Source organism: Phoca vitulina, unplaced genomic scaffold (genome assembly GCF_004348235.1).
Source record: "Phoca vitulina isolate PV1807 unplaced genomic scaffold, GSC_HSeal_1.0 scaffold3, whole genome shotgun sequence".
Lineage (NCBI taxonomy): Eukaryota > Metazoa > Chordata > Mammalia > Carnivora > Phocidae > Phoca > Phoca vitulina.
Genome location: NW_022589706.1, coordinates 57,005,765 through 57,025,017, shown reverse-complemented (window position 1 = coordinate 57,025,017; position 19,253 = coordinate 57,005,765). Strand labels below are relative to the sequence as shown.

The following is a 19,253-nucleotide window of genomic DNA, read 5'->3' as shown; positions in this document are numbered from 1 at the left end:
ATTCTATTAAGTCCTATAAATCTACAGTACTTAATTTGGAAGTAAAGAAAATACTATCCATGCAGAAACTGTAGTCACATGGAGAGCCATTTTTCACCTTACAGAAGTTGTTCCCCTGAAGCCTTACATACATGTAACACTGCTTTTTATTTTAGTAAAGGCCAGGTGGAAAAATTGCCTTCTCCTTAGTTAAGGGTGTAACACATCTCTTGAGCGGTAAGAATAAAACTGCAAACAGGGTAGGTAGATTTTATTCTGTTCTTTGTCGTCAGTCTGCTGACTGAGTTAAGGTTGTGTTCACCTTTAAATACTAGAAAGTTCTAACAGTAACTTAAAGAAATGGGAGAAGGACAGTGTTCTCACACAAGTCCAGATATGGCAGTCCAGAACTGGTTCAGCTGCTTCCCAGTCCATAGGGGGTTGGTTTTTGACCTCCTGCTTCTTACCACAGGGATAAAGCCATAAAAGGGCAAAGGGATATATATGCAGTCTTTGCTAGGCCGATTTCTAAGAAAGTTTTTAAAGATTTTATTTATTTATTCATAAGAGACAGAATGAGAGAGAGAGAGAGGCAGAGGGAGAAGCAGGCTCCCCACTGAGCAGGGAGCCCAATGCAGGACTCAATTCCAGGACCCTGGGATCATGACCTGAGCCGAAGGCAGACGCTTAACCATCTGAGCCACCCAGGCACCCTCTAAGAAAGTTTTTAATCACACTTCTTTTTTTTTTTTTAAAGATTTTATTTATTTATTTGACAGAGACACAGCGAGAGAGGGAACACAAGCAGGGGGAGTGAGAGAGGGAGAAGCAGGCTCCCTGCAGGGCAGGGAGCCCGATGTGGGGCTCGATCCCAGGACCCTGGGATCATGACCTGAGCCGAAGGCAGAAGCTTAACGACTGAGCCACCCAGGCGCCCCTTAATCACACTTCTTATGTCTCACTGGCCAGAACTGATTGCATGTCCCCTTGTAGATGGAAAATGACTGGGGAGACAGTGAATAGTGTCTCTGTCTTGTGCTCCCTCATTTAATGTCTTTTAGCATGATAGTCCAAGTACCTAATACCATACTAATAATGCATTGTACCTTTTAGATTTACATTGGTGCAAAAGCATACAGTGGAATTCAACCAAGTGGCAATGGCTAATTCAGATGGATCCGAAGCTATGTTGAACAGAGTGATGACAAAAGATAATATTGGTGTCGCTGTGGTATTAGAGGTCCACAAAGAACTATTTGGAACAGGTGAGTGCAGTTTAAAATATTCTTACTAAAAATAAACACCATCTCATGCTTTCTCATCTCAAGCATACAGACTCTTGCCTTATTTATTGCACAATTTTTTTTTGTCTTTGAGGAAAGTTAGGGGAGATGGGCAGGAAAATAGCACTAATTATGTAAACCATCATATATATATCTAGGGATATTACTTACCAGGTAATCTGTGAAAAAGGAAAGCCTTTGATACGCCATTATTTCAAAAAGGTTATTTGAAGTAGGAAATGCTTTAGTTAGGCCGAATTTGGAAGTTATGATGAGTTGGTTCTCTTTCTAGCCATATTTTTAGCTTCCTGAGTGTGAAATCTTTTGTCTTTAAGGTTAAGTACTTGGCAAGTTTCTCTAATTTTTTTGTTATATCTCAGTCATTGTCAGGTAAGAGCGGGATCTTTTATCTACCTGGTACTTAGCTTTTGCATTTTAGATTATTTATAGCTTCTTTCAAAGTCAAACTCATTATGTACTTTGCATATCCAGACCTTTTTTTCCCCTTTCTCCTGCCTGCCTTTGAGCATTTCATTGTTTACTTAACTAGTATATTTTAGGCAAGAGCAAGGAGAAGATGTTAAGACTACATTAGGGCTTTATTTTTAAACTTTTTTTCTGTTCTTACTGTAGAAGAAAAGATGTTTGCCTTGAGTATTGATTTGAATTATTCAGACCATGCCTATCTGTGAATCCTCTCCTTTTCTTTCTGTTATTAATTTTATCCATCATCAGATAATCTTTGATATGATATTTTAAATTTCTTCTTCTTTTTTGATCTTTCCATTTTTTAGCTACTTTTATGTCCTTTCCAGTCTTACTCTTTTCAAAAGTTAGGTACCTCTTTTTCTGGTAACATGAAAATTGAATTTCTTTTGGAGTTTTTTTCTTCTTTTAATTTTCAGAAAAGCAATTAGAAATTATACAGCAGATACTTTCACATTTTGAAATACATTCCTACAAGAGGAATTTAATATTATAGAAGGTGCTGATGGCCCTTACAGCCAGAAGTGACACTGTAAAATTTCTAGGAAAAGAGTGGAGCATAGAGAATTTTGTCTATAAGATTTTATCTTGTCCAATTGCTTTAAAAATGACTTTCTATATTTATAAATCATACATCCAATAAGGGGTTAATATCCAAAATATATAAACAACTCATAAAGCTCAATAGCAAGAAAAATGAACAATCAGATTAAAATACGGGCAGAGTGTCTGAATAGACATTTTTCCAGAGAAGACAGAGATGGCCAACAGGCACATGAAAAGATGCTCAACATCACTAATCATTGGGAAATGAAAATGAAATCAGAACCACAATGAGATACCACCTCATACTTGTTAATATGGCTGTTATCAAAAGGACAAGAAATAACAAGTCTTGGTGAGGCTGTGGAGAAAAGAGAACCCTTGCACACTGTTGGTGGGAATGCAAACTGGTGCAACCACTATGGAAAACAGTATGGAGGTTCCACAAAAAATTAAAAACAGAAATACCATATGATCTAGCCATTCCACTTCTGGGTATTTATCCAAAGAAAATGAAAATACTAACTTGAAAAGAGATATACACCCCCATGTTTATTGCATCATTATTTACAGTAGCCACCACATGGAAGCAGCCTAAGTGTCCATCAACAGATGAATGGATAAAGAAAAGGTAGTATATATACACAATGAAATACTATTCGGCTATAAAAAAGAGTATCTGCTATTTGCAGTGACATGGATGGACCTTGAGGGCATTATGCTAGATGGAATAAGTCAGAGAAAGAGAAATATTGTATAACCTTACTTATATGTGGAATCTAACAAACAAATGAACAGAGACAACAAAACCAAAATCATAGATACAGAGATTATAGAATTGCCAGAGGGGAGAGGGATTGGGGAGTGAGCAAAAAGAATGAAGTGGGTCAAGAGGTACAAACTTCCACTTACAAATAAGTCATGGGATATAATGTACAGCATGAAGGCAGTAGTCATTCATATTGTGAAGTGTACTTGAAAGTTGCTGAGAGAGTAAATCCCAAGAGTTAACTTTATATGGTGACAGATGGTAACTGGACTTACTGTGGTGATCATTTTGCAATGTATATAAATATTGAATCATTATGTTGTACATCTGAAAGCAATAAAATGTTATGTCAGTTATGCCTCAATAGAATTTTTTATTTATTTTTTTAAGATTTTATTTGTCAGAGAGAAAGAGCACAAGCGGGGGGAGCGGCAGGCAGAGGGAGAGGGAAAAGCAGGCTCCCCGCTGAGCAAGGAGCCCAATGCAGGACTCGATCCCAGGACCCTGGGATCATGACCTGAGCCGAAGGCAGATGCTTAACCAACTGAGCCACCCAGGCGTCCCTCAGTAGAATTTTTTAAAAATGACTACTGTCACATATAGCAGACACTTCAGTTACTTGTTTTTATATTCAACATTGAAGATAATTATATCTTAGTAAGGTGGAAGGAAACTTTATCAAAATAGTAGACTTAAAAAATTAGGTCTTGTCTGCAGAGTTTATATTTTCAATAGAAAAATTTAAGACATTTCTATAGAGGTTTTTTTTGTAGTTTTAAGATTTTATTTAAATTCCATTAACATACAGTGTAATATTAGTTTCAGGTATAGAATTTAGTGATTCATAACTTACATACAACATTCAAGTGCTCATCACAAGTGCCCTCCGTAATCCCCATCACCAATTTAGCCCATCTCCCCCCCCACCCCCCCACCCCCAGCAACCCTCAGTGTGTTCTCTATAGTTCAGAGCCTGTTTTCTGGTTTGCCTCTCTTTCCCCCACCCCCCCATGTTCATCCATTTTTTTTTTCTTAAATTCCACATATGAGTGAAATCATATAGTATTTGTTTTTCTCTTATTTCACGTGGCATTATACTCTCAAACTTCATCCACGTCATTGCAAATGGCAAGATTTCATTCTTTTTGATGGCTGAATTATATTCCTGTGTGTGTGTGTGTGTGTGTGTGTGTGTGTACACACAAACCACATCTTCTTCATCCATTCATCAATAGGTGGACATTTGGGCTCTTCCTATAATTTGGCTGTTGTAGATAATGCTGCTATAAACATTGGGGTGCATGTGTCACTTAGAAGCAGTATTTTTGTATCCTTTGAGTAAATACCTCATAGTGCAATTGCTGGATCATAGGGTAGTTCTATAGAAATTTTAGTAGAAATTAAGAAAAGTTTCCTTATTCATACTCTCTAGAAGTAGCTCTTGGTAATTTCTTTACTCATTACTAACAGAGACTGTATGTGTATAGTTTTATTTAAAAGACCTCATACCATGCACATTGAGCTTTATGTTTTAAATATTTTATGGATGTCTTTCTGTGTCTGTACCTGTTAACCAAATTTAATTTTCACAATTTTTAACTACCTTATTTTCCATTTTGAAAGTTAATACTATGTTAATACTTATTTTGACAAAATTTATAAAATAGAATTTTGGGGAGAAGAAAGAACCTTACATTTTCTAGTTGAATATCTCACTTGCCAAATGAACTTGAGCACCAAAAAAGTTAAGTGACTGTCCCAACACCAAAATAAACAGTAAAAAAGGTCTAAAACCCACGTGTCCAGATTTTGAGAGCACACTATTACCTGTGTCTCCTTTTTAAAATAACTTTATTTGGGTGTTTGGAATGAATTTGTTTTGGTAGGAAACTTCCTTCCTTACTTAATTTGTGTAAGTTAATACAGTGTTACTGCCTTTTATTGATTTCATCACTGATGTGCTCAGGAAATGCAAGGTGAATGAGTACTGGGCAGTGGGAAGAATTTAAAAGTTTAGGTCATTCAAATAACTGAAAACCTGCCTCACTAAGTAATTGTGATCTTTACATGACAGAGATATTTAAAGTGCTTGTTGACACTAAGAACTCAGCAAATCAAGGTACTATAATCAACTGTTAATTATATCATGATATAATTCTTAACTTGGCATATAGAGCAGAAGTTGACAGACTTTTTCTGTAAAGGGCCAGATAGTTAATATTTTAGTCTCTGTGGGCCACATTCAGTCTCTGTCACAGTCTTTTCAAAGAAATTTTTGTAGACTCCTTTAAAAATGTAAAACGAGGCTTAGCTCCTACAGGCTGTCCAGAAACAGGTGGTGGGCCAGATTTAGCCTGTGGCTGAAAGTTTGTCTACCCTGATCTAGAGGAGTAATTCCCATGTTGGGATTATCAGAATCTTAGCACTTTAGTGTCTAAAAACTATATTATGAGATAAAAGGGAAGATACAAATTAATGGAAAAAAAATAAAGAAGGGGCTATGGGTTTTTGGGAGAAAACCTTAAGATAATTGCTTTTTTGATCCGTAAAGCATAATCTTATCCTCTTTTTTATAATGTTTAAATTTAGGTATGAAGCCTATTCATGCTGCAGACAAACAGCTGCTTATAGTGGCAAATGCCCACATGCATTGGGACCCAGAGTATTCTGATGTGAAACTCATCCAGACCATGATGTTTGTCTCAGAGGTTAAAAACATTCTGGAGAAAGCCTCTAGTAGGCCTGGCAGCCCAACTGCAGATCCTAATTCCATCCCGCTGGTGCTATGTGCAGATCTTAACTCATTGCCAGATTCAGGTATTTATAACATTGCCTCATTGCTTTCAGTTTTGCTTTAACTTCTAGTTGAGGGGCTAGCTAGCTCCCAACTTTTGAGTGGAGAATTTCTCTGCTAAATTAAGGGAGTGCATTAGTATGAATCCAGGGATAATAGGACATGGGGTAATGGAGAGTTTAGTAAAGAAGCTATTTCCAAAAATGTGTACAGGGCTAAGGTTACACAAAATAATGGGTGATGCAGTACTCTACTACGAAGGGAATTAGGGACCCTTTACCACACCTATACCTAAAGGTTTGAAAATGGTGGGAACTGTTAGCAGAACTTGGAAAAAGTAGTTATAAGGAGAGGATTATGTAGTAGTAGTGAAGGCTTGGAGTTAACTGATGCTATTTGGCATCAACAAAATGGGAGTCTCACTCTGCTCTCCTGTCGATGCTGCCCATTGACCAAATCCAACTAGAAGGGAGAGTGGGAGGGAGGTTGCCATTGATGCAAGTAAAAATCAGCCTCCTGAGGCACAGAGTGCAATGGAGAAGAGGCAGCCAGGAAATAGCATGGGTAGTTTAATAAGGTTGGCAACTTTTCTGTGAATTCATTAAATGATAAATGAATACTGATAATTTGGTGCAGAAGACTGATCTGTATTCTCCTTGGATTTGACATTACTTCTTGAACTCCACTAAACTATTTCATGTCCTGACTTACAATATTTTAGATATCTGTAAAAATTAATTCTGCATTTTAGGTGTTAAAGTTCAAATGTAAAAACATTTAAGTATTAATGTTTTGCTATTACTGAAGCATATTCTAAATTTTTTATATTTTCAATAAGCTGTTTTAACTTGTTTAAAATAATCCCTCAACAATAAATGTGAAATAACCCAAATACTTGCAGTTGGAAACTTGTCACAAATCTAGAAAATATCTTTACTTTTTCTCCTTAATAAATAAATGCTGAAATCATCCTTTTACAAATACTTGTCTTCAGCCCCCAGCCCAGTTGGCACCTTACCCATGTCTTCCTTTCTTAGTCCTTTTTTTGAGTTGAAATGCTCTCAAGTACAAGTTTCTCCCATTTCATTTGATTTTTTTTAAGCTGGTGAGCTGTCCTTTGACAGCACGGCACAGCCTGGTGAGGTGGTTATGGAGCCAGACTGTCAGGGTTGGATCCTGGTTCTACCACTTACAAGCGCAATCTCCAAGTTCCTAATTTTAAATAAGGGGATAATAATTTCATCCACCACATAAAGTTGTTTGTGAGGTTTAAGTGTATAAAGCACTTGAGACAGTGCCTAGCATGTAGTAAATGCTAGATAAGTGGTAGTTGCTTTTCACCCGTTCACAGTACTGATAACTGTGCTCATCACTTAACTCATGATATGTTGCTGTCATTCCTGATCACAGATAGAGATGGCGAACAGTGTTCACTGATCATCATCAGAAGGGTTGCGATACATTTTTCATGTTTGCTTGTTAAATGGAAGCAATGTATTTTTTGAACGCTTCTACTCTTTTTAGCTTTTTATACATATCTAATATTTTTGACCAAGTAGCATGTAATGTCCCTTATAGTATGAGACTGAAAGAACCTCACTGTAGTTCAAAATAAAGAATATTTTCTACCTAACCTAGACATCAAGGTGTTGAAGATGCAAAATCTATTTTTGTTGTAAATGACTTTTTATTATGTATGCTATATTTTACATATTCCCAAAGTTGTTAATTGACTGCATAGAATAGTGAAATACTAATGAGACATAGTGGTTTAGGATAATATTCTAAAAGCTTTCAGGGTTAAGACCTTCTTGATGAATGCCACCTTGGGCTCAGGGAATCATCTTTAGCTTGAAGTATCATTAAGGAAACTGAAGATATTTCTGGATGATCCTGGTACTTTGTTCCTAAATAGGCAAATATCCTTCAGTTTGATTTAACCATATGAAATTGTTGGTGTTTGATTTTTTTTTTTTTTAAACAGTGACAACCACAAAAAGACAATTGCATATGGCTCAACCTAATTAAACCACTCCAAACCTGGTATATCCACCTGACAATGAAATTTTGGTCATAAAATCTTAATATAAGATCTAAATGCTAAATGGTAGTGTTTCTTCCTTCTTTATTCTACTAGGTGTCGTGGAATATTTGAGCAATGGAGGAGTAGCTGACAACCATAAAGACTTCAAGGAACTAAGGTACAATGAGTGTCTTATGAACTTCAGCTGCAATGGGAAGAATGGAAGCTCAGAAGGGAGAATCACACATGGCTTCCAACTGAAGAGCGCCTATGAAAATAACTTGATGCCTTACACCAATTACACCTTTGATTTCAAAGTGAGTGAGCCTCTGGGCTGATACAGACATTATTTCAAATATAAACATAGGACAAGAAAGATATTATTTATAATGCTTACTTATATAATCTTCAAGCATTTTTAGATTCTCAAAATGTCTTGACTAAGTATGCTTCTAAATGTCAGATTTGTTAGCTTTGCTTTTTGTTATTATTGATTTGAGAAGTTTTTAAAACCCTAATATTTTCACATTCCAAGTAATACTGATAAATAGCAAAAACTTCCAAAATGCTTACTGTGTGCCAGGCACTGTTGAAAACACTTTACATTTATTGGTATAGTTAATCTTCACTTGTCCATATCGTCCCTAACTTTCAGTAAGGATCTAAATAATAAGTAACCTGATATGGGTATATGGGTAAGCTCACCTTGAATGAATTTACATAATATTGTCTCAGAATTTTTTTTGTACTATTGATGTCTTATTTATCTTTAAATTTTCTAAGTTTCTTTGGGAGATGGTTGTACTTAGGGTCTATTTTATATATATATATATATATATATATATATATATATAAATATATATCCATGTAGTCAAATTAATATATTACCAGGCAGTGGAACATTCCAGCTTAATAAAAGGAAAAAGATATTTTTTTCAAAATAAGAAAAAAATTTAGAGGACCTACTGTACAAGACAAATTGTTCTTTAGAAAGATTGAATGTAGTGGTTTTCTGTAGGTAAGATTACTTTCCCTTTGCCAATTATCTGATCAGTTAGCTCCTCCATTGTACCTCTGACTTTCTGGCATTTCAGGCATCTATACTAAAGTCTACACTATCTTGAAAAAATGCAGATGTTAGAAAGTGGTATGATGTAAGAAGCCTAGAGGGAATATAATAAAAATACCAAAGGAAGTTTTCAAAACGGGCTCTTCACATCTCCAGTAACCCTTTTATATTTTCAGTGCTTGTTAGCCCCTTTCTAAGGAGCAAATAGGAGGAAGAAGGGAAATTTGTGTGATGTTATTAGTCGACTTTCGTGATCATGAAGTGGGGGAAGAAATTGCGTAAATTGAATCTAATTTTAGTATTTTTGCTGTCAGAGTAGATAATACTATCCCTAGTGACTGTCTGCTATCCCTGTCTCTGCTATCCCTACCCCTATTTTTGCTGTTAGAGTAGATATACTATCCCTAGTTTTATTCAAATCACTCAAACGCAGTAATGTGCTGGTAGATATTTAATAACCAGCTTCCTGAGAAAAAGAAACACTAACTTGCAGTGTTTGCTGATTTCTGTGTGTAAGTATTCCCACTGTGGTAGATTTCAAGCTCCCAACATAGTACCATTGAATTCAGAGTGGAGATGAGGCACTTAAGAAAGCAGGTACCAGCCGACTGTAGCACAGCACTGCTCTCTTGCAGCCTTAGAGGAAAACCTGTAGACTTCATGATGCACAGTTTACTGTAGGTTAATTCCTATCCTTGTGACTGTAGTGGTATATAATACATCTCTGCCAGCACAACCCAGAAAATCTAAATTAAAGTTCCCTAAAATAAGTTACTGTTGTTTTGGTATGGGTGTGGTTAAAAAGACCAAATCATTTCTGCCTCATCTAGGCTTTGATAAATGTTATTTTTCCTTGTCCATCAATGGAAATTGGAGAAGCAAAATTGGGGATATTAATCTGAGCCATCTTTTTTAACCATCTGAACTGTTTTAAAATCCTTTGTTGATACTGAATCAAAAATCTTACTGAACCATTTACATTGTCCAAAGAAGTACAGGTAAAGAACCAGAAGGGCATGACTCAGAGAGTGTTTGATGTTTGAGTATGTAGGATAGGATGAGACAGAAGGACAGAGCTGTAAATCCATGAGAGACAGGCGTGTATGGGAAGATAAATATACTGGCTGGCCCGATAGATGGGTGGTGGGGGAGGAGGAGGGGAGGGGATGGAAAGACAGGATGACCAGAGAATAAACTATGGGCATACGTAACAACAGAGAATGAAGCTTTTAGTCCAAATAACAGTGACTGTTTTCAGTTTTATGTAAAGCATTTTATGCCATCCCATTACTGAAGTCAGTAAAAAAAGGATAGGTAATATCAAATATAAAAATGTCATGTAATTAGCATTACATACAGATCTAAATACCGTGTTCTGCCATTGCATCAGCAGAGTGTTGTTAAATTTTATTCACTTGGCTTAGCATTTGTTTACTTTCTTGGTCCTTGAATAATTTAGAAATGTAGAAGAGTGATATTTAGAATCCAGATTCCCTTAATCTAGAACTGATTTGGAAGATACCAAAGGGTGGGTAAGCAGTTAGGAGAATTACTTGTAGACCAGGTGTCTTCAGGATAGCTAACAGAATATGGGCTGTAGACTGTGTGGCTTATAAATAACAGAAATTCATTGCTCACAGTTCTATAGGCTGGAAGTGTAATGTCAGGGTACCAGCATGGTTGGGTTCAGATGAGGGCCCTCTTCCAGGTTGCAGACAGTCACATGGCAAAGAGTCTGAGAGAGCTCTCTGGGGTCTCTTTATAGAGCACTAATCCCATTCTTGAGAATGCTACCTTGATGACCTCATTACCTCCCCAAAGCCCCACCTCCTACTTCCATCATGTTAGGAGTTAGGATTTCAGCATGTGAACTTTGGGGGGACAGAAATCTTCAGACCGTAACACCAGATACCTTGAATTAACAGCTTAATTCAGAATTTTCGCTGCAGCTGTCCCCCCCCCCCCCCCCAGTCTAAGGGTGTGCCTGAGCCAGTTAGTGAAGAGGGGAAGGACTCTTTTCCTGTTTTGTCAAGAAGTAAATCTTCTCTTTTACATTATGAAATTTATAGTATATAATTTTCTTAACATTCTTTTATAAGACAAAACTTAGCATAATGCCAGCTCATAAACTATTTTCATTATTTTTACTTTTTTTTCAAATACAGTTCTATAGACTTATTACAGAATTTCCTAATATAAAGACTGTTTTCCCACATTACAGCTTTTTAAAAAGTTTGAATCAAAACAAGGTTAGGAATCATTAGTCTAATAACCTACTTTGTGGATATGACAGTATATAAATGTAAATACAAATGTACAGATATTTGGGTGAGTTCGTAGATACGTCCTTGCTAAGGGTTTTGATAAGAGCTTTTACTCTGGATGTTTCACACTAAGAAAATAGTTAACAAGTGATGCCTCCAATTAAATACATCTTACTTTCTAGAATGTTTAATGTCTTCTTGGGGCCTTTGTTTGCAAAGGATTCTGTAAGTCTAGCAGCTCGTGTGCATAATGGCACTCTAATAAAGTGATACAGGAGGTTTATTCAACCTAAGTAACAGAGTATTTCTCTTGTGTTTTGTTTACTTTATAGTTGAAGCAAAGGGTGGTCTCATAAAGGCAGATAAATCCACCCTGACCCTTGTTAACCCTTTTCCTAAAATGTCACTCTAAAACTGGGCATTAGCCAAAATGAAAGGATAATACCTTGTACTAATATCATTTCTTAACTATTTGGACTTGGAATATTAATGGCAGAAAGTCCTTTCTTGGATTCAAGTAGGTACCCTAATTTGTGGCAAGGTTAAGGTTTCTAAATGTTGAATGAGGCCTTCTTCCTGATTAACATAATAAAATAAAATTAAAAAAAATCTCATTATTTTGGTCTTGGTCATGTCAAAACCAACAAACTTGAGGTAATTATTTCCAAATTTCATAATATAAATTTTTTTCATTAAAATTTTTTTTTTTTTAAGTAGCCCATTTCATTGTGATAACATTTAAAATATTACTGGAACTCATTATGTGTAGCATTTCTAAATAGATACTTCCAGATCTGGAAATGTTTCTCCACACTTGGGCTCAGGCTCTCTTGACATGGATAGAAGAAATTTGACTTTCTCCCCTCCTCCCCCTTTTAAGTAGGCTCCATGCCCAGTGCTGAACCTAAGGCAGGACTTGAACTCATGACCCCGAGATCAAGACCCTGAAATTAAGATTTGAGCTAAAATCACGAGTTGGGTGTGTGTGTGTGTGTGCACGCGCGCGTGTGTGTGTCCCTGCTGAATATTTTTTTGCTAAGCAATCCAGAATTTACAATATACCAGAATTTGTGAAAATGAGAACACATTGTGAAAAAGAACACATTAGAAAAATTAACTGTATGTAGTATTTTGTATGTATGTAGCATATGTGGGAAAGCTGAACTAGAAATGGCAAATCTGAAAACATGCTTTACCATGGCTTCATTCAGATGTGTTTGGTTATCTTGATGTGCAAATAATTGAAAATAATGCCAGTTAACATTAAAAAGTTAATTTGAGTCATACCTTTTCGTTATGCATTTATATAAAAACAGCTTGTTGTAACTGATACAGTGTAGTTCCCAAAATGTTTATACTGATGTATTAGATTTCACTAACCTAGGCAAGCCATTTTTAAAAGATGCCTAGACATAATTTGGTGTGTTTAGCTTCTCAGTTTGCTTACCATTTAGGCACAAATGCAGGGCTTTATGACTCCAGTAGGGTCCTGTATTTCCCTATTGAGCCATCTTTATTTCATGTAATACCCACTGAAGACTTGAGTCCTGTTTGACCTGTTGTCAAGACAACAGGTACCAAAAGTACAGGTTACTCAGGTATTTAGCTTTTACAAATAATGGGTTGTTCTTTATATATCTTGAGTTTTTCTTTCTTTCTAAGCATATATTTTTCTTTTTCCCCAACCCCCAATCTCTTTCCAGGGCGTGATTGACTACATTTTCTATTCCAAGACTCATATGAACGTGCTTGGTGTCCTGGGGCCTTTAGATCCTCAATGGCTGGTTGAGAACAACATCACTGGGTGTCCACACCCTCACATCCCTTCAGACCACTTCTCACTGTTAACACAACTTGAACTCCACCCTCCACTTCTGCCTCTTGTCAATGGTGTTCACTTGCCTAATCGGAGGTAGTGGAGTACTGCCCCGCAAAGACGGGGGGATCTGTTGCTATGGACCTGTACAGTTGTAAATCAAAGTATGTAGGAGTGAAGTATGGCCATCCTTAAGCTGCTTCTTCAGGTTCCTTTCATTATGTGTTTGCTCTAAGATTTTGTACATTTTTGTGCATATTGGTATCATTTGGCACTAGGGCTGGAACCAAAGTATTACTCTTTCCAAATTTTTAATTTAACATGTTTTTAAATTGGACCTTCTTCATATTATATTAGGAGTCAACATTCATAAATAATAAATCACCAATTCAAGGCCCAACAAGAGTGTGTTTTTCCAAAACAAATATTTTATTTTGAATGGTTTCAAATGAGCCAACCATTTTTGTAAAAGACAATTTTTAAAAACTATAAAGACGACATTTTAAACTGAATGATGGCATGCCTTACAGGAAAAATTTCTTGGATTTCTGTTTTCCATTATAACAAACTGATTTTTGGCTCCCCAAGTCTTTTGCACATTAACAAAGCACTTAAATTTGCTAGACCTGTACATAAACTATGATATAGCCTTTAACCATAATACGAAAAATAGAGAAATTAAAGATGGTTGCACAATATGCTTTCGAAATCAAACATTCAACAGCACATGACAGTTTGTTGGGCAAGTGCTAGTTACTGTTTTTTTTTTTTTTTTAGGAATCACTCTGTATTTAGTTCCTCTATTAGTTATAACCTCATTAGAAGTATTAATTTTAAGCCTTTCTCTCCATTTTATTTATTGGGAAACAGTGGGTAATTTCTACTGCCACAGATCTTGAAAATAGAATTTGTTATGTTTAGGATGCCCACAAAATTAGTGTCCAGTATTTTTCATTATTCTCATCCACCTTTTTCTGCCTGGTTGTGCTAGAGAAACAGGTATTATATGATCTGTATAATAATTTTTGCTGTTATAGTCAAATGTTTTAAAAACAAACAAACAACTACTGAATGAAAAGGCCCTGATCAAAGTTTTAAAAGGGAAAAGCGATACAAATATCTCATTTGTTTCCCGACATAGGACAAGTGGCTATTGGTTTTGGCTTTTTGAGGTAACGATGGAAAGGATTTGCGGGGGGAGAGAACAGGGAGTAGCTGAAAACCTCGGATCATTTTTCCTGACTCTAGTTGCCAAATGGCCATTATATGCTTTTAATCTTTGTTTCCATTGTCTGTCAGGGTTGAATTAAGAAGCTACTGGTTTATTCCCAACTGTTGATGCTCTTTAGAAATGTTGGAATCCTTTTTTTGCCCAGGAGGGGCCAGTTGAAAATGTGTGACTCGAGGCAGTTAACGTAATACCGTTTTCTGGGGGAAAAATTGGTTGGCTACTTGATGTTAATTATGGCACAGTTAACAGGAAAAGGTTGTGTCTGTGTTTTTAAGTTTTTCTTTATTCTGCTTTTTTGCTGCTATAAGAGTTTTCTGAAATTTATATTTTAAACTTTTCATGCACTTTACTGTTTCTAGTCTCAAAATGTGATATTTTTAATAAACAAGAAATTTTCCATTATGTGAATGAAATTTTAAAAGAAAATAGCCTATATTTGTGTCTCACTAATATATAAAGTACAGGTCAAATTTAAATTATTTAATTAGTTTTAAATATATACAATTTGCCTCCTCTTTCAAACCTAACATCTTAGGCTGTTTTATTAGTCTTAAATGATGCATTTCCTTTGGTCATTTTATACTAATTTCTTCCATAGTAAATTAATCAGGCTATATAAGATAATATTTCCCCAGAAGGATAATTTTAGTGGGATGAGGGTGGTGGGATGATGTAATGTCATAATGGGATTGCATCAGAAGGGTTCTGTAAAGCCAGTTAAACTCCCTTTTAAAAGTGCCTAGTGATAGAGGCGTTGTTTGTCATCTATTATAATTGGAATGTCATTGTAGTTGAGTGAAGTTTGATGTAAATAAAATATTCTTTTAAAAAGGGTAAAGTACCAGAATAAACAAACAAACAAACAACCTTTAAGGTGACAGATTTTCCTCAGTGTGCAGGTATCCCTTCTTATATACCTCAAACATTCAACATCTAGCCATGCAAATTGATTACCTGAACCATAGTACTGGAAAGTAGAATAGCATGAAAAACTTAATTTTGTGGACATTACCTTTTTTTGTAATCAGCTACTGTATGTTTTATTTGAAATCTTTTGTTTTGGGTGGGTTTTCTGCTCTGGAGGTATATGCACTAACAAAACATTTTCCTCCTTTCATATACGCATGTTAATTAGCAATGTGAGCAATATTTCCTACCATACTTCACTCCCAATATTTTTTGAGATGTTTGTATAAAATGGAATTTAAAGTTCACTTATGATTGTATATGAACCACAGAGGAGCCCATTTATTAATAAAAAACTTTTTTAATAGTTAAATGTAGAGGGAAAAAAATAAAAAAAAATTGGGAAACATTGTAAACAGCTTAAGTTTATTTTGTGTATGATCGAGGCACTCTGTTGCAGGAAGGTGTGTAATTGGGTTCTCTCTGCTTCCAAATGCACTCTTTCAAACCATTCATTATCCTGTGTATTTTTAATGTGGTTTTAGTAAATGTTGGTAGTAGCTCTGTTGAAGTAGGTAATTGTGTTATGTTTTGGGTGGCACACACACTTGGGGCATGGTAACCCAAATTTCATGTGCACGGTTTCCCTTTAGCCCACTGCCCAAATTTCACACACCTTTCACCCTTTGTTCCCTTTGTAAAAGGAGTGGTATCTGTTTTGAGCTGCCAATTCAGATGATCAGAAATGCTGCTCTCCTCAGTATTGTCTTGTTAAAACGCATGCCATTTGGAACTTTGGCAGTGAGAAGCCAAAAGGAAGAGGTGAATGACATATGGTATATAGTCAATGAAAGTAAATATTTATGCTTATATACTTTCTAGTTCTCAGAATAAGTTTAATAAGCTTTATGCCATGGGGCTGCTGCATATTTTATCTGAAGTTAAGAGAAAATTTGGGCATTTTTAGGTTGTGATAATGTGTTTTTTTTTTTTTTTAACTGTTAAATATGATTTCTGGTACTTGTCTAAGAACTGGAGTGTTCTTTAAATTTATTAAAACAGTGTTGTTTGAGGAAGGGAAAACTGCACTGTTTGCTATTACAACAGTCATACAAGTGCATGTCAAGTCACCCACTCTCTCAGGCATCAGTATCCGCCTCATAGCTTTACACATTTTGATGGGGAATATTGCAGCATCCTCAGGACTGACATCTGGGAAAGGCTCAAATCCACTTACTGCTCCTTGCTTGTTGACTTTGTTTTAAAATATTGTGCCTGGTGTCAACTTTTAAGCAACAGCACTGCCTAAAAGCAAGCAGAGAACAGAATCCCAGCACCATTCTATAGGCAACTTTTTAGAATTCAGATAATAGTAAATCTGTTCAAGATTTATGATGTTTTATGTAAAAAAAATTTTGTACAACGTAGCTGAATATTTTTGTTTCATTTCTTTGATGTAAGGCGTGTGAGCGTTCGTTTGAATATCACATGTAAAAGTCAGGTAATGGCACAATGGGTTTTGAGACCAGCTTCCCTTCCCCCCATTTGCCTTGTTCCAAGCTCTTTCTTTTCAAATTACTCTTCTGATATTCATAGGCAGATATTTAATTTTACTAATAAGCATCCTGTGTGAATGTATTAAAGAAGCCACTGTGTTTTAGTGTTGTAGTTTGCAGAAATATAAAGCTTCATTTCTTATTTGTCCCTATTATTTGGTGTGTTACAGTTATGTATTGAATCACAGAGAAGGGAGAAAGCTGAAAGATACCTAAGGCTCGTATCACTTGATTTTATGGTGGGTTGTATTAGAATTGAGGATGTGGCACATTAAAACTGGGACATGGGCAAACATAACTGTGTTCCATTTTAAAATTGTATCTCCTAAGTATCTGTTGTTAAGTGGGTGAAAAATTAAGTTTGTATTTGCGTTTCCAAGAGTTTCTAAAAATCACAAATGCCATCTATACTTCCAAATCAAATAGCAAGAAGTAGAGAAAGCACAAGACAAAATAGGTTAAATAATGTTCTTTGATGGAACAAGAGGCATATGGTTTTCATTCCTAATACAGAGCTAGGTTTTCTAGCAAATTGATTGTGTCCCAGTACTTACAGTACTTATTTGTTTTTAAGTCTTATATTCTGAGAGATTTTAATAGCTTTGTAAAATGCACTGACTGAGCAGTAGCTTTGGTCACAGAAAACATAACCGTTTCTGATACATTTGGCAGGCCATAGAATAATGGTTATATAGCAAGCAATGACTTCATGGCACGTTTTCAAAGTAGCACTCATAGATACTTATATTTTGACAGAAATGTGAATTCTCACGTTTATAAGGTACTCTCCGACCTGCCCTCCCCTTTAAAAAAAAAAATCAACTTTCTAATGTGTAGATTTGTTTAACCTTTTCCTTCTGAATTATATCATGTTTGTAGAACTCTGAGAATTACAGGTAGACAAATTAGCTGGGAAAAGTAGAATATTTTTCTAAGCCAGGAACTTCAGCTAAAGTTTTCAATTTGTAGACAGATGAGAACTTTTATACTTATGGTTGCTTTGAGTGATTTTAATTTTTTTAAGGCATCATGATCACCAAATTCAAATTGAAACTTAAATAAATTAGTACATCCTTAACCTGGCTTATTTACCAAAGTTGTAATCTGTTTAAGAACAGGATGCCAAGAGCATCTTTCATTTTACAGAATGATTTGGAAATCTGTGTTGTATAAGTGTCATCCTAAAACTTAAGGGTGAGAAGAAAAAAGAAAGCTCTTATACATATACTGCAGGGTGTTCTGAATAAGATCCACAAAAAGAAAACAAAAAATAGTTCTTTTCAGGAAGGTGGTAAGGGAGAGCATGCATGTTTTCTTATTTTAACCAAATACCTTCTTTATGTAAGTTTCTCTGTTGAATTACTCAAGTCCTACGGCAAGAAGTAGGGAGATACTAGGAAAAACAAGCTTTGTTAACCTACTTAGTAATTTCTTTTGGCATAAGTTTGTTTGGGTTATTCTTGGAACCAAAGGAAAACAAGCATGTTGGGGCTTTATTCAACATACATTATGACATTGAAGTAACGGAATGTTTTTAAGTAAAATAGATTTTACTTTCAAAGCATATGAAATAAGGACATTTCTGCCTATTAAATGTTCATTTTTTATGGCACTTAGTATAAACTCAGTAGCGTTGTCCCGAAATTAGAAATTGTGTTATCAGAAACCATAATAAATCACATTTTGAAAAGGATATGTAAATGCCAAGTGATATGACTCTTTTTGGCATAGTAGCTTGGTACATGCAGCTTTCAAAGACTTTGAGAAGGCATAGTTTGGCACCTATTAGTAGTACTTTTTGTTAACAACAATCTCCCCAGATTTAGATAATTTTCCTACTATGTATCTGTCACTTTTAAATCTAAAAGCATAAGAATCATGATAACCCTCTCAGAAGTGGTCCTTTCTTGCTCGTTTCAGTTTTGTGTTAATTTCTAGTTACGTGACATATAAGTGTATTTTCTCTGACGCTATCAGTGGTTATATGTACCACATTTGTTTAATTGTCTTAACTCACACAATTGGCTCAGCATTGATGTGTCAAACAATGGCTTTGCTTCTTAACAGGCGTAGTTTGCTGCTGCTTGTTTCAGTCTTGATACAGGAAGTGATGCAGCCGTCTGGGTCTGTATGTATTGAGAAGCTGCGCTGTTCTTCGTGCTTCACTTACTAAAAATATATTCCCTTACCTGTGAAATTCCTGAGCGGTGCTCTGCCAACTTTTTTTTGGGGGGGGAGGAGTTTGGATGGCTGTATTACTGCACACTGGATCTGGAATTGTTCAGTGTTGTGAGTGGCAAATTTCTTAAACACCAGCAGCACTGAGAAGTGCACTATGGGCATTCGTACAGTTGTCCACATGCAAGCATTTCTTTCATCTAGGAGAAGTTGAGAAATAGCGTTCATTGGAGTACTTGGAATATTTTGAGGAGGATGAACATTTCAAACTTTGGCTTTTTTTTTTTTTTTTACCTCTGGTTGGGGTGGTATGGAGGGAGTTTTTTTTTTTTTTATTAAGAGAAAGAGTGTGTCTG

At 35.7% G+C, this 19,253-nt stretch overlaps 1 protein-coding gene across 6 annotated transcripts in view; it reads left to right on the top strand.

Annotated features, from left to right (window-relative positions):
- The window catches only part of CNOT6L (CCR4-NOT transcription complex subunit 6 like), a 111,330-nt gene extending 92,414 nt beyond the window's left edge, over positions 1-18,916 (top strand). For all 6 annotated transcript variants that reach the window (XM_032400596.1, XM_032400593.1, XM_032400592.1 and 3 more), the window contains 4 exons: positions 1,093-1,244; positions 5,650-5,877; positions 7,992-8,194; positions 12,914-18,916. In XM_032400596.1, coding sequence (XP_032256487.1) covers positions 1,093-1,244; positions 5,650-5,877; positions 7,992-8,194; positions 12,914-13,126 — 796 coding nt within the window. In that variant the 3' untranslated portion in view covers positions 13,127-18,916. The remainder of the gene's footprint in view (positions 1-1,092; positions 1,245-5,649; positions 5,878-7,991; positions 8,195-12,913) is intronic.
- Positions 18,917-19,253: the final 337 nt, after the last annotated feature.